The sequence below is a fragment of the Ambystoma mexicanum genome, chromosome 2p (assembly GCF_040938575.1).
Source record: "Ambystoma mexicanum isolate Mex_15411 chromosome 2p, UKY_AmexF1_1, whole genome shotgun sequence".
In the NCBI taxonomy this organism is placed as follows: Eukaryota; Metazoa; Chordata; class Amphibia; order Caudata; family Ambystomatidae; genus Ambystoma; species Ambystoma mexicanum.
The window spans coordinates 173,320,052-173,343,935 of record NC_090923.1 but is presented as its reverse complement, the minus strand read 5'-3'; the positions used below and the strand labels follow the sequence as shown (position 1 = coordinate 173,343,935).

The 23,884-nt window shown below is 49.7% G+C and overlaps 1 protein-coding gene across 4 annotated transcripts in view; it reads left to right on the top strand.

Annotated features, from left to right (window-relative positions):
* IFT122 (intraflagellar transport 122) overlaps positions 1-23,884 on the top strand; it is a 1,464,758-nt gene that overhangs the window by 746,322 nt on the left and 694,552 nt on the right. For all 4 annotated transcript variants that reach the window (XM_069643447.1, XM_069643448.1, XM_069643450.1 and 1 more), the window contains exon 16: positions 4,114-4,167. In XM_069643447.1, coding sequence (XP_069499548.1) covers positions 4,114-4,167 — 54 coding nt within the window. The remainder of the gene's footprint in view (positions 1-4,113; positions 4,168-23,884) is intronic.

Genomic DNA, 23,884 nt, shown 5'->3' with positions numbered 1-23,884 from the left:
ATTTTAAGAAGATTGCTGAAAAGGCATCATTAATGATTAAATGGCTTTTTAATTTGTTATTTCAAGTTTGCGGCATTCTGATTGGAGAAGTATCTGGAGGTATATAAGACAAAGGCCTGTTCCATGATTTTAAGGCCGCAAAATCTAGGGTGGTTAGAACTGTTATTTCCTGGAGGGGTTGCAAAATAAATTCCTGTGCCAAATGGGTCTCCCTGCAGATACACCTGGTAGCGCCTTGTGAGCTGAAATGGAGGTGTTCAATTTTAAAGTGTCAGGCCAGTTAAGAAAGTTCCTTATTTTTTAAAAGCACGCCTGGGATTTTCTGCTAATCATAAAGTGAATTTCAGTGCAATTGTGATTATAGCCTCCCCTGGTGAAGAAAAATACTTGTGGTTATGGGCGGATGTAAGGCACTATCCATTTGGATAGGGATGGGATATAATTAAATTTGGTGCATTAAGTCAACTCAAAATAGCTCCAAAAGCAAGAGCTTGTCCAATGGAAAAAGTCAGATGTCCAAAATATACATAGGCTACCCACTTTAGCCTTATATACAGACTTGCGTACACAGATAAGATGGCAAGGAGAAATCTGTGAAATAAGATCCCCAGAGTGCAGGAGGCTGGTGGTAATGGTAAGTTTAAATGTACCTACTCCTCAATAAATTAAGAAAGTGTGCAGGAGGAAGCACAAAGTGCAATTGCAAAATAGGAGTCAAAGAGTTCATTTTCTGTTCATTTGCCGTTGCTTCTCTGTTTTGCATAAACGTGGAATGCATGGGAGCTATGTTATATATAATTAAGTGTAATGATCAGGCTTTTATATATAGCAAGTTTGAATATGTTAAAGTTGTTTTTTTTATTTTGGGCTTCTCTGTGTGAATTGTATGAAAAATATGAAACATGTTTATAAATGTTGCTGACTTAATGGAGAAGTACGATTAAATATTAATTAGTACTTCAGGTCATTACATGGTAGGCTTTAAAGATCACTTCATTGGGCCTTTGCAGGTTACCTCCTGTGAATTATTTGGGAATGTTATGGCAAATGTTTTGTTTTAAAATTCCTGAAGGCTGTTGCATTGGTGAAAAAGTGGTTAGGAATAAAAAGTATACCTTTCTCAATTATTTGGAGCCTATTTTCTCTGGCCAAAAGAGATTTTACACAAAACTTAGTGGCAAACATTGGTCAAACCTTTGAGCATTTGATGACCACTTCATAGAGGGGTGTGGTGGTGTTAACTAAGTATTTGAATCAATTAAGTGGCTTGTTAGTTTAAACCTATTAACAATAACTTAATCAGATTGGAATACAGGGCAAAGTAATTGTGAAAAATGTGGAAAATGTGGCTTGCATTTACCATATCTGCCCATTAACCATGAGCCAGATGGGCAGAGTATCAAACAATTACCATTTTTCCACTAGGATACTATGTAATAATAAATATAGGTGACACCAAAATGAATAGTGTCGATAAATATGCATGGTAGCTTCAAACACATACCTCACTTACACAGAAAGTGTGCATGCACATTATTTAATAAAGGAAAGTTGGGTATGCATATCACCTCATTATGCTCATAATAGCTGTACCAAGGAACAGAATATGCCAATTTTCTCCATGACACAAACATGGTTCAAATATTTTACTCATTAATACATTTGTCAGCAGGGTAAAGTAACTGGAGATGACAGGGTTTTAACAATGACACTACCATACCAAGTAAAGACATTTACTGAAAAATGATGTGCATGGTGGCACCAAACACAAATCTTGCAAGTATAAAAATAAGCCAGTTGGAAACACAGCAGCTCATTGGCCAACATTCTTGCACTGTCCAGGACTCTGTCCTGACTACAGTGCTACTGAGGTCTCATCCATTCAGCACCTCCTTCTAGGGCTCCACACCATGGCCCAGAGCAACTGGCGAGCAACAATTTAGGGTGCTGCGAGCAACATGTTGCTCCCGAGCTACACGTTGGGGATCCCTGGTTTAGTTAATGCTACGTTGATGTGTGTAGGATCCAAGGGTAGACCAGTAAAGACCTTCAATTACTTGGAATTGAGATTTTCATGTCTGGGTAGTTGGGTCTGTCACGAGGTGAAAGTTGCAGACAGGGCAGCCAGGCCAATTGAGTGATTTTAAGCATGCAAGTTGAAATGCTTTCTAGGGGTAACCTTTAGCTCTAGAACATATATAAAGCCAAGACTCGCCGTGTCATATCTGATGTAATGGAATCTGGGAATATGAGTTTGCCCTGGAGAGTATGAAGATTGATGACCACTTTTTGAAGGGGTCCTTTATCTGTCTACCCTCCACTGTTTAAGAATTAGTACACATGGAACTGGGGGTGGATGATATTTCTAAGGGTTCACTATTTGCAACCCTCTCGAGTATCAATGTGGTTTAATCCACTGACCCTATTGACACAGAATATTATTATATATATATGTAGATGATAAAACTGCATCGTGACAAAATATTCAGTTGAACATAAAGAGTACACACATTGAGTTGATCATGAATATACGAGTGGTTGTGATGGTGTAATAAAGATATAGTTTTGTGCAAACAATATTTGTCTCTAAATGCTGTGGTATCTTGTTTTAAAGAGTTATACATATCTCGTTTTGTAGGGGGTGGCATTAAGGCATTGGGGCTGGAGTGAGAAGGACAAAAGGGGGTGCCTTTTTATAATCTCTAGGACATGATTAGGGCAATGAAGTTTGAAGAGGTTTTTCAATCTATTATAGTCACAGAATTTTTCTGATGTTTGGTTCTTTTCAGTGCAGTATCTTTAATAAACAGCTGAAGATTCAAATTGCCTTAATTACTAATATTTATTTTATTCCAACCTAACATTAATAGTTCACTACCCATTATTTGTATCTACCAGTCCATTGTGTTAAAGATAGTTTTTTGGCAGTCAAATTGGACATGCAGATTAATTTCGTAAGGGGGGAACCTAAATGTATGTAGGTTTCGATTTCACTATTCATATTGTGTGTTAGTGTGTTTGTATTAATTTAGCGTGAACCTAGGTAGGATATACCAGAGCTCTGTACAAGTAAATTGGTGTTAACATAGGTCTTTGGAGGGGGAAGTTGCAGGTTATTGTAGCGTGGACACCCCATACTACAGTGGTGGTACAAAATGCGGAGTAGCAGGTCCTAAATGACCCCTAGAAATTCTCTGAAGAGCATGTTCTTGAGGCTCTTCCTGCGCGCTGTAGCATTTATGCACGTAATACTGCACTTAGGCTACTTCAAGAGAGTACTGTGGAAGTGGCAAAAGGTTACGAGGAAATAGGATAGAGGAAAGGAATGGGAAGGAAAGTGTTAGGTTTGCAAGATCTAGATAGACTTTGAACTAAACACCTAGTGAGGTCCATGTGAAGGTAGAGTGGCCACAGTCAGACATTTCTTTCACATTTACCTCCCCAGCATCTACAAAAAGACCCACCATGTTCTCCCAGTTCCCCCTAATGGATGCATTTACGTGGAGAGCCCACAGCAAAAGTGGGTTCTAGAGAGGTGGAACTGGGCACACTGCCACATTCCCAGACCTACATTACCCACTGCAGATGTGTCTTTCTTGAGAACACAGTCATTTAGGTTCAAAGGGGATGGCCACTCCCGGAGTGGTAGTGGAACAGCTGTAGACATTCCTCTAGCCCTGATTGACCAGGCATAGTCTCCTAACCGTGGGGAATGACCAGTCTCCTTGAGTGGCAGCGGCACTGGAATTGCCACTACGAGGACTGTGCCAAATATGGATTGGATTGGTACTGTGCATGTGAAGAGTAGCAAATAGAAACAGTTTGTGAGCCTGGCACGTGTAACTGGAGGGCTGAACAGTACATTATGTCGTGAGAGATGTATGGTGCCAAGCATTCAGACCCACATGTTGTCAGGATATCATGCCACCCTTACTCCCATCTCCTCTGCCACCCTAACTAGGGGCACATCTAACCTACAGGCAAGTTCACTTTTTAAATGCTGTAATAAATATTAACATGAATTGTGTTTGATTCTCTCTTCAGGATGGTCTTTTATTCAGTAATAAGGCAGTACAGAAAATACCTTATATTCTCACTCTTTCCTTTTAACAGGCTTTCACTCGAGTGCGAGATCTTCGGTACCTGGAACTGGTCAATGCCACTGAGGTGGGTGCTGGACACAGAGCTCATTATTCTTTTTTTTACGTTCCAGTGTCTCTGGTAAAGGTTCCCCTGTTATTCATGACTTTCTTCACTCCTTGTGCAGGTACCCTTTTTTTTCGATTACCATGTCTCCTATTCTCCAATCTGTGCTAACTTTGAACTGTCCAGAGAAAAGGTGCTGGTATTTCTATATATCAGCACGTTTGTGGCCTGGCAGTGTACTAGTTTGCCGGTGGGGATTTACCTATTTACTTGCTGGTGGGGGTTTACTGATTTACCTCCAGGCAAGAGCTGGATGTATATCTGGCCCCCAACTTCAAAAACAGATGGTATTACCGGCACCGGTATTACCCGTGCCGGTAATACCAGCCATCCCCCCCATGGAGTCCTTTAGGACTCCATGGAGTGGGGAAGGACCGCCGTTGCCGGCACCTGTAATATCCCAGTAGTACCGGGATGTCAGGTGCCGGTAACGATATGTCCGTTTGCCGGTAACCTAACAGGTACCCTGGCAGTAAAACCGTTAGGTTACCGGCAAACTGACATACCGTTACCGGCACCTGACATCCCGGTACTACTGGGATATTACAGGTGCCAGGATACCTGCAAAACTCGGGATGAGGCCCATTGTACCAGTATAGACATTTGTCTAGTGGGCACTGCAAATCCAATTGGCTTTTCACACCATTCAACTATTACTAACCTTTTGTAACTAACCAGCAAAATAATAGAAAGGAAAATTATATTTTAGACAGTTCCTGTATAGAAAAGTGATGAAATACCTAACCAGTAATGTCTGGAAGGTCTTTGCAGGCCTGAGAGCCCAAGCCAACCAATGCCTCCTCTGCTGATTTTACAACGAAGCATGAAACTAATCAACATAGAGGGAAAGCTGATTAATGGGTCTACATTCGGTCAGCCAAACAGCAAAGGGAGTTTTAATTAAGGTTTTTTGCATCAAAGTACCTTAACCCTTTTACTCTGAAGAACATCAATTGTTGTTTTTTTACAGTTGTTTAGAAAATGTGTCTTGTATTGACAATTCAGTAAGGTTTTTTGAAATAGGAAAATATGTCGTCTTGAAGCCCGGCTTTAGGTATAGCTGTGTAGAGAGTGGTTGCAAAATGGAGGTCGGAGAGGATGCTTCCCATGTACACCCGGATCACAGTTCGAGAAGAGCTTTTTGAACAGATGCATCGCTCAGATTTCCTTTGTGGGGGCGCTGCTGAACCTCGCCCTCCTGCAGCCCTTTAATTCCTCCCAATAGGAATAGTATGCATTCCAACCAGCTGAAGCCGTGCCAGAATTAATTTGCTCATAGTTACCAGTGCCTTTAATGCAGGGTAGGCCTCGGAGGCTTTGATCTGTCTGAGCGGTCTGGGAGGGATAAATAACTCAGGGATGTCCTAAAAGAAAGGAAAGATTAGTTTCAAGCAATAGAAAACTCTTAATGGCATGTTTCAACTCTGTAATTTCTCGCCCAATAGAGCCTTCAGTACAGTAAACGTAGTTGGCATATAATCGACTATTTTTCTGCTGCCATCTTTAGTCCCACCCACACCCCCATATACAGGGGTGGACTGGGAACTAAGAGGCCCTGGAAATAATTTTCAAACACATTTTCAGCAAGCCCAATGCTTTTCCTAAGAGAACATTTGGGAATACCACACAAAAGAGGCCCAGGGTGCAGAGGCCCACCAGGAAATCTCCAGAGTCCCCTATAGGCCAGTCCACCCCTGCCCATATATGGTAGGAAATTGCGTTTTCCGCAATTCACACTCCCTGGGTTGTTTTATTGTGCTTATTACCCCCGTTGTGTAGTTTCATAGCTTTGTGTTATAACATTAACTCCTATTTAGGCTCCCTTTAGACGTTTAGGGAGTGCTCTCTTACTTTGCCGACAGGTGATGTCAGTTTCCTGCATAGAGTCGCGAATTGGAGATGCTGTCCTGAGAAAGTAGGTGACCCCATGCTTGGACCCTGATGTCAATCCTCTAGAGATACGCAGGACTTTTTTTTAAATGTCTTTCCAGGCAGGAATGTAAAAAAAATGCTTTTTTATTGAACGCAGAATATTCTGCACTGTATTTGGCTCCATAATCTACAAAACAATTGGATAGAAGTTCATGACTCAAGAGTAGCAAACAATCGGGGGAAACGCTAACAAAAGTGTACATTCTTTTTAAACGGCAAATCTAGACCAGGTGGTTTCAGTGAGCAGGAAGCGGACCAGTTGCCAGATGTATAGGAACAAAGCTAGGAAGCATATACTCTGGATCTCCGTTCAAACCTTTGTCAGACGGTTGTTTGATGTTTCTAACAGAGCCCTGAACGCAGCCCCTCATATTTGTTGATCAAACCCTGCACGCATCTGTAGCTTGTTCTCACATGGGAGCACTTCACGTTGAAGATGTTTGAGAGCTTTATTTTTATTTTAAAATCTTTTTTATTGAAGTTTCGTACTTGAACTCAAGGAGAAACAACGTAACACAAAACAAAAAATCAGCCGCAGGGCGACATAGTCATCAAAAGGCATATTTCCCTGATAGCGGGTTCGAAAGCAGACAAGGAATAGGTATCATGGGATTACACGTTTCAAGGAGTTCAGCGCTCACGTTTCCTGAGTCATGTAGGGGCAATGCCACAGGTCAAATTGCAGTGTATAAGCAGCTCTAGCCTCTCAAGGGGGTTTATCATCAGAATGACAAAACATCGCTGAAGTGTGCCCTCCAGGCTGCCAGACTCATAATGAGTTCACTCATACCACTCTTCAAGGACCTACACCATTCCGCTGTGGACCACTTCAGCAAGTCCCTCTGCCATATAGAGTAACTAGGGCCTGCACTTACCCTCCAGGACATGGCAATTCTCCTTTTGGTAAGTATACAAGCCAGGTCGGTCCATAGGTTTAACAACATGTTGTGTCTGAGTGGGTGTATATGCCTAGTAGGCATTCTATGGGGGTCCACTTGTATCTACTCATGCCCACCGTTTCCATTGCCTGTTGTTGACTTTGGGACCAAAGTGAGTGGACTCTCGGGCACGACCAAAACAAATATAGAAAGGTACGCAGGCTCACCCCAACACCATGGGCATCCCGAGGGTGCCTGTTTATTAAAGCATGCAACCTTCTACAGGGTCATGTACATCCTGTACAGGACGTTCAGCTGCAGTAGGCAGAAACGTGCATTCCTTGAGACCTTTCTGGCAAACAATAGTGCTGTATCCCATTGCCTAGCCTCTAATTCACATTCCAAGTCTACCTCCCACGCATCTTTAATTCACTAAACTGAATGCTTGCGCTCACCCATAGGCTCTGATATAAGCATGTCACATGTTTCCATCCATCTTCCAGGTCGTATAGTGTGAACAGTATGCTATCACCTTAGCAAAATTAGTAAGCCTCATGTAACCCAGAAAGTGTCCCCTGTTTATCCCATATTCGTTGGCCTCCTCTGAGAAGTCCGTGAACAATCCATCTTTTAAGACATCCCCCCCTGTGGCAAAGCCCATCCTTCCCATCTCCTAAACAGCGGCAGATCGCAACTATCTCTGCGTTCTGCAAGGACATGTCCTCCCGTACTATGAAGGGCCGCCAGAAGCGACTCGCTGACTGGCTCGAGTCGAAGAGCCCGGCGGCAGGTGAGCCCCGGCAACGTACTTCTCCGAAGAGAAAACCTGAGCGGTCTTCTAAGACCTTTGAGGGCGCTCTGGCGACCGGGGCCCCACATAAGGCAAAGCACTGCGAGTCCGCGGGCACCGGGAGCGCCGTTGGTACGGGCTCCTCGGCTGTCATGCCGGGCATGACATCACTGATGCGGTCAACCACTAGCCAACGCTCCGGCTCGATGAAAAGGAAATCGGACAACCCGGGTAAGCTTCTGGAGTAGGCCCGGTCGGTTCTGACGGAGAAAGCCAAGGTGGAGCGAGGCAGTGGCCCTCGCCCCACGGTGAAGGCCTCTGGCGAGCCTAAGATCGCGAAGGCCCAGATTCACCAGGCTAAGGTTGGTTCGCACTCTGAGCATGTTGTACTGCCCCTGCCCCCTCCCCTTGCAGCCACTTCCTGGTCCTCCTTTCCCTTCCCGTCTCCCTGCCCGCCCACCCCCCCCCTCTGATTGGTGCCTCTGCTAGTCCGTCCAGGACTACTCGACGGCTGCTCTCCCCGCTCCCTTCTTTGAATAGCGGAGCGGGTGCGAGCAGTCGCTGGTAGCCCTGTGTGCCCAGATTACAGGTCTAGCCCTGCTAGGTCCCGTGGGCCTCCAGTGAGTTGTTCTGGTTATTTTTATTTAATTATTATTATTATTTTTATTTTATTTCGTGCTCCGAGCGCGTTGTACTGCTCTTTGCCCCCTCCCCCTGCAGCTACTTCCTGGTCCTCCTCTCCCTTCCCGCCTCCCTCCCGCCCACACCCCCTCCCCTTCTCCGACTGGGTGCCCTCTGCCTTAAAACGGACCCTCCTGGGCATCCCTCCTGCCCGGCAGCCCCCTCGGCTAAGGGCCCCTTAGGAAAACCGGCCGTGACGTCGGGCCCCACCCGAGCACCCCGGTGGGAGGCCGGCTGGCGAACTTCGTCGTCATGTAGAAATCCATCTCCACCGACCGTTGGGTGCTGGATGCCCTGGCCCACGGACACACTCTGGAGTTCCAAAGGTAATGTCCCCACTTTCCACGGGTGGCCAGGAAAGAAATTCACATTCCACAGCTACTTCTGGAGATGCGAGCAATGCTGGAAAAGGGTGCGATCGAGCTCGTCCCGAAGAGGCTCCGAGGCTCCGGAGTATACTCGCGGTACTTCCTCGTCTGAAAGAAGACCGTTGGCTGGCGACCCACCCTAGATCTCCGCCGCCTCAACAAATGCATAAAATTCCAGAAATTCCAGATGGTCACCCTTCAGCACGTGCTGGGACAGCTGGAAGAAGGGGACTTCATGTCGTCACTGGACCTGGAGGATGCATACTTCCACATCCCCATACGCAAGGGACATCGAAAATGTCTGCGCTTCGTGGCCCAAGGGTGGCACTATCAGTTCAAGGCACTGCCCTTTTGTTTGAAGTCGGCGCTGTAAAGACTGGTAGGGGGTGGTCTGTACTTCTGCTCTCTATATGGTAGAGGGGAGGCACAGAGGACCCCAGCCTAGATTCTCTATTCGGTAGCTATGGTCGAGCAATCAAGGCCTAGCTTCTCAGGAGGTGATGCAGGCTGGTTCTTAAGTACAGTGTAGTCCCCAAGCCCCCACAAAGGAATGTCCACACACTGTATTGGTTAGAACACAGTCTTTATATAATCAATATTCAAGGTTATGAACACTTAACATAATAACTCACTTTGTACTTAGGAAAATCAACAATGGCAAATAAATACAATTCTAAAGTGGTACCACCCTTTGTATTAGATCTCATTAAAGTGCATCAACCATACTGTAACAATGTCACACAGATCAATAGAGTGAAACCAGCAATAGAGAGAGGAGAGAAAATAAAATGGTTGAGCAATAGGCAGAATACTGGCCCCTACCACTAAACACAGTTCTGTGTGGAGATCCCCCCACCTGGGCAACCTGTAAAATAAAGATATAGCACAAGCCCAGTCCATATATTGTTCTGCAAGTCTTATTCCCTCCTATAATGTTTTTACCCCCCCAATGTACCTGGTGGAGTCGAGTTCTTCGAAGAGGCTTCGACAGATCCTTCTTGAGCGACCCCCTTTCAAGCGGGAGTCACGGATCGTCGAGAAGCGTCGAGGAACTCGGCGTTTGGCGTCGGGGAATCGACGGCCCTTCTTGAATGCCTTCCCTTTCAAGCGGGAGACACGGGGCGTCGAACGTCCGACAACAAACGGGGTTGAACGGCATCAATGAGGCGGTAGCTTCGATCCAAGCGGTGCTCGTCGACGACGGAGCGTTGGCGTCCTGCAAGGCAGAGGCGTGCGGGGCACCTCGATGACAATTGTTCTGGACTGCAAAGATTGTGAAGACGGGGGCCCAGCAAGGGCGTCGAGTCGGTCGAGTCTTTGTGGTCTTTGGGTGGCGGGAAACCCACCGGCAGGTTTATCGTCGGCGCGTTGGTCGTCCTCGACTTTCTCTGGCAGGATAAAGCGGTCGACGGTGCGGACGAGGGAGTCCTTCGATTCAAATGTTCTTAGGCAAGGAGCGGACGGCTCCGGTCGTCGGCGGCATGGCGTCAAGTGGTTCCCACGGCTGGGCAACACAACTTCGACGGGCCTCCAGCGGTTACACAGACCTGCGAACCCTGGTCGACGGCAATGGACTTCGACGGCGGCGATGTCCGGGTGCTTCACTTCGATTTCCTCGGCGGTCCCGTCTCGGGTCGGCAGCCTTTCGAGGGTCTGACTTCCAGGGCGCTTCGGCGAAGATGTAGCGGTGCTCGATGATCCCTCGGAGCACGGGAAGAGGGCGCCTTACCAGGTCCTCTCTCGGGTCAGTCCTCGACGAATTCGGCAGCTTTCAGATCGGTCGAAGCAAGTGCAACAGCAAGTCTTCTTCTTCCAGCTGGGCGTCGAGGATCAGCAGTTCCAGTTACTCTTAGAGTGGAGACTCAGCTTCTGAACGCTTCTGAACAATTACCAGTGGTGAGAGGTCCCCAGATATACTATTCTGTCTCTCATCCACACTGCTGGCACACACTCAGCAGCCAATCATACAGAAGGGCATTCATGCAGTCAGTCAGCCAATCAGGCACACAGTGCATTCAGGCCACCCTTTCAGACACTCACAACAAGGAATGTGGATTGGGACAAGTACCCAGCCATTCAACACTACACACTGCATTCAGGCCAGTTTGGGGCAGGGCTGTCTCAGTCTTTGTCTCTCATGCCAGAAACCGGACAACCACAACAAGGAGTGTATATTGGTCACACATTCACCCAGGTCCCACCCACAGGAGGTGCCCACAACATACAGTCACTGGGAAGGCTCCAGTCAGTCTAGCTGGGCCTTCACAACAACACCATATATGGAACTTCCACCCAACAGCCAGTCAGGGGGAAGGGACAGAGTCAGGGCTTCCCAGGACTTTGGGAAAACAAGGTAACAGGCAATAGAAAGCAAGAGGCCACAGGGGCCATCTTGTTTCCTATCAGGAATCAACTGATCCCAATGGCAGGGCCTGGGTATCCCAAAATGGAGGACACCCAGAGCACCTGTCAAATTCAGCATGGAGCTGCCACCAGCCCATACCCTGCTCTGTGGGCCACCCTCAGGTGCCCAAAAACATACACTAGGGGCACAGGGTTGTACCCCTACCCATGAGTGCCATAAGGGTATCCCATGGGTCTGTTCACCAAACCAAAAGAGAGAGCTGCACTGCCAGGAGTCCCACATGGACTCCTGGGCAGAAAACACAACAGAACACACGATAAAAAGCAGTAAAGGACAAGGATTCAGAGGCCCTGTCCCTCTGATGCATTTCCAGCATCACAGTCGCCCCCCCCAGACTGAGGTGGAGGGTGTCTAACCTCCCACGGGATAGACACCCTCATCCAGACGGTCAACATACTTTCTGGAAAGGCCATCTGCATTATCGTGACTCTTCCCTGGTCTGTGCTCTATGGTGAAGTCTAGCCCTTGCAGGCTAATGGACCACCTGAGCAATTTCGGATTCTCACCCTTCATCTGCATAAGCCACTTCAGGGGCTTATGATCTGTTTGGACCTTGAAGGTAGACCCCGTAAGGTAGGGCCTAAAACGCCTAAGGCTCCAAACTATGCTAAAACACTCCTTTTCAACAGTAGCCCACCTAAGTTCTCTACCCTTGAGTTGTCTACTGATGAATATGGTAGGATGTTCTCTCCCTTTGTCATCTAACTGGGACAAGACAGCTCCAATTCCGGTGTCGCAGGCATCCGTCTGGACGATAAAGGGTTGGCTGCAGTCAGGCGCACACAACACAGGTGCCCTACACAGACTTTCTTTCAAGCCATCAATGGCCCTCTGACAGTCTTCGGTCCAATTAACCTTCCTAGGCTGTTTGGGTGAAGTTAGAGCTGTCCGGGGTGCAGCTATGGTTCCATAGTCTGCCATGAAATTGCGATAGTACCCAGTGAGGCCCAAAAAGGCTCTCACCTGGGTTTGAGTAGTGAGAGTCTCCCAGTTCTGTACATCCTGTACTTTACTGGAGAGAGGTTGGATTTGACCCCCTCCTACCTCATGACCAAGATAGGTAACTTTCCCCTGAGCTATCTGGCACTTGGTGGCCTTGATAGTGAGGTTAGCCCTTTTCAAGGCCTGCAACACCTTATCCAGATGTGTCAAATGCTCTTCCCAGGTGGAACTGTAGACGGCAATGTCGTCTAAGTAAGCCACACAAAAGGCTTCCAGCCCACGGAGCGCATGGTTGACCAATCTCTGGAAGGTGGCAGGGACATTCTTCAACCCAAAAGGCATGACCCTAAACTGGTAGAGTCCCTCAGGTGTTGAGAAGGCCGTCTTTTCCTTGGCATGGTCCGTCAGAGCTATTTGCCAATAGCCTGAGGTAAGGTCAAAGGTGCTCACAAATTTGGCAGCACCTATGGTGTCCACGAGCTCATCAGCCCTGGTAAATGGGTGCGCGTCAGTTTTGGTGACGGCATTGACTCCTCGGTAGTCCACACAGAACCTCCAATCCTTGGTACCCGCCTGGGAACTTGCCTTGGGGACAAGGACCACTGGACTGGACCAGGGACTGGTTGAGGGTTCAATAAGACCCAGATCCAACATCTTGGCGACCTCAGCCTGGATGTGGTTCTTGACGGTATCTGACATACGGTAGCACCTGCTTTTGACAGGCACACTGTCACCAGTGTCAATTTCATGCCTACACCACGGTGTAAGGCCTGGCGTCAGTGAAAACAGAGAGGCATACTGTTGGAGCAAAGCCCTGCAGGCCCTCTGTTGCTCTGTTGTCAAATCCGGAGAGAGATGTACTCCCTCCACTGAGCCATCCTGAGGGTTGCTATGCAGCAAATCAGGAAGGGGCTCACTCTCATCCTCTTCTTGCCCTGAAGCTAGCAAGAGACATGAGACTTCTGCTCGCCGGTGGAAAGGCTTGAGCCTGTTGACATGGAATACCTGAGGGGCTACCCCAGAGGCTCCCATGTCAACCAGATAATTGACTTCGCCCATCTTGGAGATGATCCTGAAGGGTCCAGTCCACTTGTCTGCCAAAGCTCTAGGCTTGGTAGGCTCCATCACAAGGATTTCCTGTCCCGGAGTCCAATCCACTTGCGAGGCTTTAAGGTCATGCCAGTACTTATTCAATTCCTGGCTGGCCTTGAGATTTGCTGTTGCCTGACCCATCATCTGTGTCATCCTCCGTCTGAGGCCTAACACATAGTCCCCCACTTGCTTTGCGGGACCTGGAGGGGTGGCTTCCAAGCCTTCTCTGATCAAGGCGAGGGGCCCCCTCACAGGATGTCCAAAGAGTAACTCAAAGGGGCTGAAACCAACACCCTCTTGAGGTACCTCTCTGTAAGCAAACAGCAGACATGGCAGGAGGAGATCCCATTTCCTCCTTAGGGGTTCTTCCAAAGCCCTTAGCATGCCCTTGAGAGTTTTATTAAATCTCTCAACCAGACCATTGGTCTGGGGGTGGTAAGAGGTGGAGAACTTGTAGGTTACCCCGCACTCTTTCCACATGGTTTTCATGTAACTAGACATGAAGTTGGATCCTCTGTCAGAGACAACCTCCTTGGGGAATCCAACACGGGTGAAAATGCCCAGGAGAGTCCTGGCAACCACCTTGGCAGTAACAGTCCGAAGGGGTATTGCCTCAGGGTACCTGGTGGCATGATCTACCAAGACCAGGATGAACCGATGTCCACCTGAAGTGGGAGGGTCAAGGGGACCGACGATGTCGATGCCCACCCTCTCAAATGGTGTGCCAACCACTGGCAATGGCTGCAGTGGGGCAATGAAACTGCCTCCAGTCTTGCCAGACAACTGACAAGTTGGGCAGGTCCTGCAGTGGGACTCCACCTCTACTCCCATCCGTGGCCAGTAGAAATGGGCAGAGAGCCTCTGCTTAGTCTTCTTGGTCGCAAGATGACCATCCAAGGGCACCTCATGCGCCAACTGCAGTAGGAAAGGCCTGTAAACCTGGGGTACCACCAACCTCTTGAGGGAACCAGGTTCAGGCTTAGTGGGCTCACTAACAAGGAGCTCACCCTCCCAATAAATCCGGAATGTCTTAGGCACTTCTCCTTGTGCCTGGGACAGGGACTGTTTCCTCAGTCCCTCGAGAGAGTGGCACTCTCTCTGTCCCTTACAGAAGTCTGCCCGGGAGGGTCCCCCTTCAGCTAACAAGCATTGAAGGTCGGGATGATCCTCCGGGTTGTGAACCTCTCCCACAGGAGAGTCTTCTGTCTCTTCTCCCACAGGAGTTGAGTTTGGGTTTTCCACTGGACCCAGCCCGTCCAGAGCATGGATCCCAATGGGTGCTATCGGAACAGCAGGAAGAGAAGGTGTTCCCTCCACAGAGGTGGCCTTCTTGGTCTTCCTTCTTCTTGCCTTAGGCCTCGCCTTTGGCTCGGGTACCTGACTCACAGCCAGACCCGGTGTCACCTGTGACCTAGTGACTGCAGCAGCAGTCATGGGAAGACCATCCGAGATCAACCCCAACTCTACTAGATCATTTCCTAACAGAATGTTAGCAGGGACATTGTCCTGAACCAGGACAGGAAGCTTTGCTGTCTTGTCTCCAATCAGGAGTGTGACTAAGGCTACAGGCGATAATTTGGGAGGCCCACCAGCTAACCTGGTGGTTCTCAGAGGAGCACCTACATAGTCCTCTGGCTTTAGCAGGGTCCTGTCCACCACTGTCATGCTTGCCCCAGTGTCTCTCAAACCAGTAGAAGGCTGGCCATTCAAGAGGACACTTCTCAAAAACCTACGGGTGTTCTGTGGGATAGTCGCCAGTACTTCTGCATACTGGTCCCAGGCCCCAAGGGGCACTAAGGAAATCTCTACCGGAGCACCAAATGTGATCCCGGTAGAGGAGGGTAGGACAGTGGCCTCCACCTCAGACACGGGGTAAGGGTAGGTCAGGCTGACAGCCTGTACTCCAAGTGCCTTACCTTTACACTTGGAGTCACCCCTTCTGTGATCCAGAGCCCCACAGTCCCAACAAGTGCCAGGAGTGCGGGGTACGGTACTGGAACCACTGGGAGCCTGCTTTGCAGCAGGTGGACCACTACTCTTATTCCCACCCACAGATGACTTATCCCCACTAGATTTTTGGGTCTTGGGAGAGGAAGGTTTAGGTTTACCCGACTGTGACTGCTTGTGGGACTCCTCAGCTTTCTGAGAGGCCCCCTTTTCTTTGTCCTTGTCCTTCCCACTGGAGTCCTTAGGGGACACCCGGTGGGAGACCCACTTGTCAGCCAACCTAGCCAGCTTAAAGGGGTCCAAAATGTTCTGGTCAGCCACATACTGACGCAGCTCTGGTGAACAGGCTTCAGAAAAATGCTCAAAAAACAAGAGGTGGGACAATTCATCAAAAGTCTTAACCTTGTATCCATCAATCCACCCCATCATGTTCATGTGCGCAGCACTCACCCAGTCAACCCAAGACACATTCTCTCTTTTCTTAAAATCCCTGAACCTTTTAAGGTATTGGGTAGGTGTCTTGCCAAACTTGGCAATCAAAGCAGACTTCATACACTCATACTGACCCCTTTCTTCCACACTCAGCTTCAGAATACAGTCATATCCAGTTTGAGGCACTCTGCTTAACAAACACTTAGCCCAATCTCTTTTATCAACATCATGAATCGCACAAGCCATTTCAAACGCCTCAATCCATTGGAGGATATCTGAACCCTCCACAAATACACCAACCAAATCTTTCATAAACTTGGTGGCTGGGGACCTGACACTCTCACTGGTTTTAGCTGAAGTTTCCACTCTAGCTTTCTCTAGCTGGATTCTCTGACATTCAGTGTCCTGGCTCTTGAGTTCAAGGTCCTTATTTCTGAGTTCAAGATCCCTATTCTTGAGCTCCACTTGTTGAGCCAACTCCTCTTTCTTAAGTTCAGCATCTATTTCCAACTTGCGGTATTCAAAGGCCAATTTCATCCTTAATAACTCAAGCTCCAAGGAATTGCTGGGGTTTGGAACAGAGGCAGCAGGAATGGCGGCATTCCCAGAAACCGATTCAGCAGAAACCCCAGGGCAGAGTCCTCATTGGTTGCATTCCCCCCCCTCATCAAGAGTTTCACCATCAGTCTGGTAGTCCACCAGTGCAGCTATCAGCTCAGCCCTAGACGTATCCACAAAGTCTAACTCCCTGGCTTCACAAGCACTCTGGAGAGCCTCCAAGCTCATCCGAGTCAATTTGCCATTTGCAATAGACTCCATTGTTTGTAATGCAGTTATCTTGTATACAACTAAACCTTAATTTAATAAAGTGCAGATATTTTGTAAGTGGCACGGTTATACACTGATTCTTAAAACCATAAGCATCCCACCGCTGCCACCAGTGTAAAGACTGGTAGGGGGTGGTCTGTACTTCTGCTCTCTATATGTTAGAGGGGAGGCACAGAGGACCCCAGCCTAGATTCTCTATTCGGTAGCTATGGTCGAGCAATCAAGGCCTAGCTTCTCAGGAGGTGATGCAGGCTGGTTCTTAAGTACAGTGTAGTCCCCAAGCCCCCACAAAGGAATGTCCACACACTGTATTGGTTAGAACACAGTCTTTATATAATCAATATTCAAGGTTATGTACACTTATCATAATAACTCACTTTGTACTTAGGAAAATCAACAATGGCAAATATATACAATTCTAAAGTGGTACCACCCTTTGTATTAGATCTCATTAAAGTGCATCAACAATTCTGTAACAATGTCACACAGATCAATAGAGTGAAACCAGCAATAGAGAGAGGAGAGAAAATAAGATGGTTGAGCAATAGGCAGAATACTGGCCCCTACCACAGTTCTGTGTGGAGATCCCCCCACTTGGGCAACCTGTAAAATAAAGATATAGCACAAGCCCAGTCCATATATTGTTCTGCAAGTCTTATTCCCTCCTATAATGTTTTTACCCCCCCAATGTACCTGGTGGAGTCGAGTTCTTCGAAGAGGCGTCGACAGATCCTTCTTGAGCGACCCCCTTTCAAGCGGGAGTCACGGATCGTCGAGAGGCGTCGAGAAGCGTCGAGGAACTCGGCTATCGGCAGCGGGGAATCGACGGCCCTTCTTGAATGCCTTCCCTTTCAAGCGGGAGACACGGGGCGTTGAACGTCCGTCGAGGAACTCGGCGTTCGGCGTCGGGGAATCGACGGCCCTTCTTGAATGCCTTCCCTTTCAAGCGGGCGACACGGGGCGTCGAACGTCCGACAACAAACAGGGTAGAACGGCGTCGATGAGGCGGCAGCTTCGATCCAAGCGGTGCTCGTCGACGACGGAGCGTTGGCGTCCTGCAAGGCAGAGGCGTGCGGGGCACCTCGATGACAATTGTTCTGGACTGCAAAGATTGTGAAGACGGGGGCCCAGCAAGGGCGTCGAGTCGTTCGAGTCTTTGTGGTCTTCGGGTGGCGGGAAACCCACCGGCAGGTTTCTCGTCGGCGCGTTGGTCGTCCTCGACTTTCTCCGGCAGGATAAAGCGGTCGACGGTGCGGACGAGGGAGTCCTTCGATTCAAATGTTCTTAGGCAGGGAGCGGACGGCTCCGGTCGTCGGCACAGCGTCAAGTGGTTCCCACGGCTGGGCAACACAACTTCGACGGGCCTCCAGCGGTTACACAGACCTGCGAACCCTGGTCGATGGCAATGGACTTCGACGGCGGCGATGTCCGGGTGCTTCACTTCGATCTCCTCGGCGGTCCCGTCTCGGGTCGGCAGCCTTTCGAGGGTCTGACTTCCAGGGCGCTTCGGCGAAGATGTAGCAGTGCTCGATGATCCCTCGGAGAACGGGAAGAGGGCGCCTTACCAGGTCCTCTCTCGGGTCAGTCCTCGACGAATTCGGCAGCTTTCAAATCGGTCGAAGCAAGTGCAACAGCAAGTCTTCTTCTTCCAGCTGGGCGTCGAGGATCAGCAGTTCCAGTTACTCTTAGAGTGGAGACTCAGCTTCTGAACGCTTCTGAACAATTACCAGTGGTGAGAGGTCCCCAGATATACTATTCTGTCTCTCATCCACACTGCTGGCACACACTCAGCAGCCAATCATACAGAAGGGCATTCATGCAGTCAGTCAGCCAATCAGGCACACAGTGCATTCAGGCCACACTCCTCCCTTTCAGACACTCACAACAAGGAATGTGGATTGGGACAAGTACCCAGCCATTCAACACTACACACTGCATTCAGGCCAGTTTCTGGCAGGGCTGTCTCAGTCTTTGTCTCTCATGCCAGAAACCAGACAATCACAACAAGGAATGTATATTGGTCACACACTCCATTCACCCAGGTCCCACCTACAGGAGGTACCCATAACATACAGTCACTGGGAAGGCTCCAGTCAGTCTAGCTGGGCCTTCACAACAACACCATATATGGAACTTCCACCCAACAGCCAGTCAGGGGGAAGGGACAGAGTCAGGGCTTCCCAGGACTTTGGGAAAACAAGGTAACCGGCAATAGAAAGCAAGAGGCCACAGGGGCCACCTTGTTTCCTATCAGGAATCAACTGATCCCAATGGCAGGGCCTGGGTATCCCAAAATGGAGGACACCCAGAGCACCTGTCAAATTCAGCATGGAGCTGCCACCAGCCCATACCCTGCTCTGTGGGCCACCCACAGGTGCCCAAAAACATACACTAGGGGCACAGGGTTGTACCCCTACCCATGGGTGCCATAAGGGTATCCCATGGGTCTATTCACCAAACCAAAAGAGAGAGCTGCACTGCCAGGAGTCCCACATGGACTCCTGGGCAGAAAACACGACAGAACACACGATAAAAAGCAGTAAAGGACAAGGATTCAGAGGCCCTGTCCCTCTGATGCATTTCCAGCATCACAGGCGCCAAGGGTCTTCACCAAGTGCGCCTGCAGGGGATCCACGTCTACCCCTATCTGGACGATTGGCTCATCCGAGAGAAGTCAAGTGAACTTGCCGTCGACCACACAGCGAGGACCGTCCGCCTGCTCAAGGAACTGGGGTTCTCGATAAACTATGCAAAGTCCTGCTTGGTGCCATCGCATGACACTCTTTTCCTGGGAGCCAGGCTCAACACAGTGGCGCGGCTGGCATCTCCGTCGGAGGAGAGGATAAAGGCCATCCTGGGCAAGGTACAACGGCTGTTGATCATGGAAGTTGCCGAGGTGAGATCCATCAAGTCCCTGCTCGGCATGATGTCGTCATGCATCTACCTCGTGCGGCTGTGCAGGTTGCGGATGCACCCGCTGCAGGAGTTCCCCGACGCCCGTTGGATACAAGTGGCGGGAAGCTTTGAGGACAAGATCGCCCTCAACAAGACTTTCCGACAAGCGATCCGGTGGTGGGGCACCCGTGCGCATCTCGCGGCGGGCATGGACTTCCAGACCCCAGCGCATTAGGAAACTGTGACGACGGACGCCTCCCTGGAGGGATGGGGCTCGCACACCAGTGATCTCCATGCAAGAGGCCTTTGGCTCCCGGAGGAGAGGCAGCTGCATATCGTCCTGAATCTCCGGGACGTATTCTGGGCTCTCGGGTCCTTCCTCCCGTCCCTCAAGGGCAAGGTGGTACGGGTCTTCACCGACAACACCACCATGATGTTCTACATCTGGAAGCAGGGGGGCACCAGATCCCTGGCTCTCTCCAAGGAAGCACAAGATCTGTGGCCCTGGGCCTTCGCCGAAGGGATGTTCCTGGTACCCTTTCACCTGGCAGGAGTGAAGAACACTGTCGCTGACTCAATCAGCAGGGAGCTGCACTCTTGCCACAAGTGAGAGCTTCAGCAAGATCAGGTAGATCTCCTGTCTCGACGATGGGGCAATCCCCAGATCAATCTGTTGGCGACGGAGGCGAACACCAAGTGCCGGAAGTTTGCCCGCAGTTTTCCCCAGCCGTTGAGCTTGGGGGACACGTTCTCCTTTCCCTGGGACGGCCTGTTCCTCTATGCATTCCCACCGTTGCTGTTGCTTCTGCAACTCATCATTCAACTCAGACGGTCCCGGTGCAGGATGATCCTCGTCGCACCGGCGTTCCCGGACCTTCTGGACGTGTCAGCGTCCCCTCCAGTCAAGCTGTCGACGGACGCGGATCTTCTCGCCAGGGAAGGAGGCGCGATCCTGCATCACGACCCAGGATTGCTGAACCTGGAGGCCTGGCTCCTCCAGCACTAGAGTTCGGAGGCTACGATATCCTGGCAGACTGCAAGGAGGTACTTGCCAAGGCCAGGGCCCATATTCCTCCCACTTCCCCCATATTTTAGATGCTTTGGTTGGGCATCCTCTCGTATTGTAGATCCGTCGTTCCATCATGGCACACAAGTCCATATCAAGTACCCACTGCTCCAGTGTTGGGGGGGTCCGGGACTCCCCACTTTTGTGCGATGTTATGCTTCATTAAGGCCGCCGCAGTATTGAAAAGCAGTTTTTCCCATTTATTGGAATCTGAGTTGTCAGGCACCCCTAGGACTAGGACCCTCGGGTCCAGTTCGATAGATCGAGTGAGTGCGATAGATCGAGTGAGTGCCCTGGACAGTTCTGTGCAGCAAGCGTTCCATAAGGCACGGATCTGGGGGCATGACCAAAGGATATGCAAGAAAGTTCCTTCTTCCTCTCCACATCGGAGACAGTTCAAGTTTGGTGCCCTCTTCCAGCCATATAGAGTGGTCCGGGGGTAGTACACCCTATGTAGGATCTTAAGCTGCACCAGCCTCAACCTGGAAGAGATGGCCACCTCCCGTGGGTGCATTAAAACCTGTACCCAGTCTTCTGGATCTATTTTCCCCACATCTTTTTCCCATTTGGTCTTTAGTCTCAATAGTTCGGGGGTAGCAAAGGATGTGATGGTGTTATAAAGGATGGACGTGCATTTGGCGGGGATGTATGCCGGGAGTATATTACGTTCTATAGGTGTGTAGTCGGGGATTGCCTCCAGAGGTATGTGGGTTCTCAGGGCGTGGGTCAATTGTATGAAGTGGTACCACTCGGTATCTGGCAGTTGGAATTTGTCCTGCAAGTCTTCAAACAAGATTAACTTCCCATCTCTCAGGATATCTCCTACCCTCAGAATTCCTGCTCTCACCCAGCGCAGCCATGGTTCAAAATTCTCTATCCCTTTTAGATTGCTATTATGCCATAGGGGAAGCGCTGAGGTAATCTTGTTCCCCCACCCCACAAACACGTGTGCCTGCCTCCAGACATTGGTGGTGTGGTACCCAATCGTCGGGAGAGAGGGCCGCTGTGGGGACAGGTATAATAGATGTATTGGATCTGTACCTTGCATGGCATCCACCTCGGCCTTAATGTGAGGCAGTGCCCGGTCACCGTGAAGCAGGTCGTTGACCACTACGAGTTGTGAAACCCAGTAATAGGTTTGAAGGCAGAGCACTCCTATCACTCCCTCCCAGATAGATCTCTGCAAAGTGCTCAGAGCTATACGTGACTGGCCACCCCCCCAGATGAGTTCCCGAAGAAGGGTTTCTATATGGTTGAATTCGGAAGTGGGGATCGTGAGTGGGGGCGTTCTGCAAAACATAAAGGAATCGTGGACGTGCCATCATTTTAAAGAGTGCAGCTCCGCCCATGAGAGTCAGAGAGTTGCGTAGATGGTAAGGTGTCCAGATTCCCAAGTACCTAAAGCCCTGCCTTTCCACCTGGTACGGGCAGTCCGGTGGGCTGGCCTGCTCTCCCCCTTTTACCGGGAAGAGTACGGATTTCTTCCAGTTAATTTTCAATCTGCTAAACTCCCTGTAATCCACATGCATCTGGGTTACCAGAGGGCAGTTCCGAGTCGGTTCAGACAAGTATATCAGAAGATCATCGGCGTAAAGGGATATTCGATCTTCGTGTCCTTCAGGCCATCTAAATCCCGTCCATGCCCTGCTCTGACGGAGCCACAGGGCCAACAGTTCAATCGCGGGGGCAAAAAGGAGGGGGGAGAGAGGGCACCCCTGTCGCGTACCCCTGCCCAGGGGGAAGGATCGGGAAGTCCACTGGTTCACCCTGACCTCTGCCTGTATATTTGTATATAGCAGTTTCACCCATCCAGAAAACCTTCTCCAAACCCCATACGTGCCATGATTTCCCAAAGGCTGTCCCACCGTATTGAATCAAATGCCTTTTCAAAATCAATTGCTAAAAGGGCCAGTGGAGTGTCAAGAATAGGAGCCCGTTCTAACGCCAGGTGGATTTGGCGCGGATTCATTCGAGTTGATTTATGAGGCATAAAGCCACATTGATCTGGGTGTATCAAGGTGTCCGCCACCGACTGGAGCCGGTTGGCTAAGAGCTTGGCCAAGACTTTGGCTTCGCCATTAATTAACGAAATCGGCCTGTAAGTGGCACATTTCTCCGGGGGTTTGTCCGGTTTAGGGATAACTACAATAGTAGCCTTACATAGGTCCTGTGGGAGGGAATCCTGGTCTCGGGCGTTAAACAGCATCTGGTACAGGGGAGGTGCTATGTTATTGCTTCCTAATTTCTGCCAGACTTCGATCGGGAACCCATTAGGTGCTGGGGCTTTCCCCGGTTGCAATTGTGCTAGGGCTTCTACTATTTCGGCTTCCGTGAGCTCGGATTCCAGTACCTCCTTCTGTTGCTCCGACAGGGTAGGGATTTCTATGTTATCAAGGAGGGTTGGGTCAAACGACAAAGTCGGGGCCTGGTATAATGCAGCATAGAATTGGGCAAAGGCTTCTGCTATGTCAGTGTCTGACTGACATCTCTCTCCCCTTGGGGTGAGGATCTCCCGGACACATCGCTGTCCTTCGTCTCGCCTCTCAAGCCAGGCCAGCAGTTGTCCCCAACCTCATATATCCCTGCTCTGGATTCCCAGTGGGCTTGCTTGGTATTGTCCAGCATAAGGTTCCGGAGGCGTTCAGTGGCCCGTGTGAGGGATGTTTGGGTCTGAGGAGTTGGATCAAGGATATGGTCGTTCTCCCGTTGGGTCACTTCCGCCTCTGCCACACCTATCTTCTGAAGCCTCTCTTATGCGCCGTCCAGGAGATTATTTCTCCTCGCAGCACGGTCTTATAAGCCTCCCACATCACTATTGGGTCGTTTTCGCCCGTGTCGTTAATCTCAAAATATTCAGTTGAGACTTCCGTGAGGCGATCCACCAATTCCGGACAGCCCAGATAATAGTTGTTCAGCCGCCAAGTCCTAGGGGGGGTTATACCTTGCAGCCACGTCTCCACCACCAGAGGCGAGTGGTCCGAGATTCCCATGGGAAGTAAGTCTGCCGAGATTATTCTAAAAAGCTCTGTATGCGGAGCAAATAGATAGTCAAGCCTACATAGGGAGCTATGGGCTCCCGAGTGGAATGAGTACCCTCTGGTTCCACCGGTGCAATTCCCGCCACACATCACAGAGACCCAAGGCAGATACAAAGTTGGACAGCCTCATAGGGGTATTTGGGTTATGGTGTCTAAGGTGGGATCGGTCCATGGTATTACACATCACATCATTAAAGTCTCCACCCAGAAACCACTTATCGGGTTGATACTTGCCCATCAGGGTGGTCAGCTCCTCCAGGAGTTCCAGCCCCAGACCCAGTGGGGAGTAGACCGAGACAAACCCAAAGCTCCCCCCTCCAAGTGTCCCCAGGACCAGCACGTAATGGCCCCTAGCGTCCCTCTC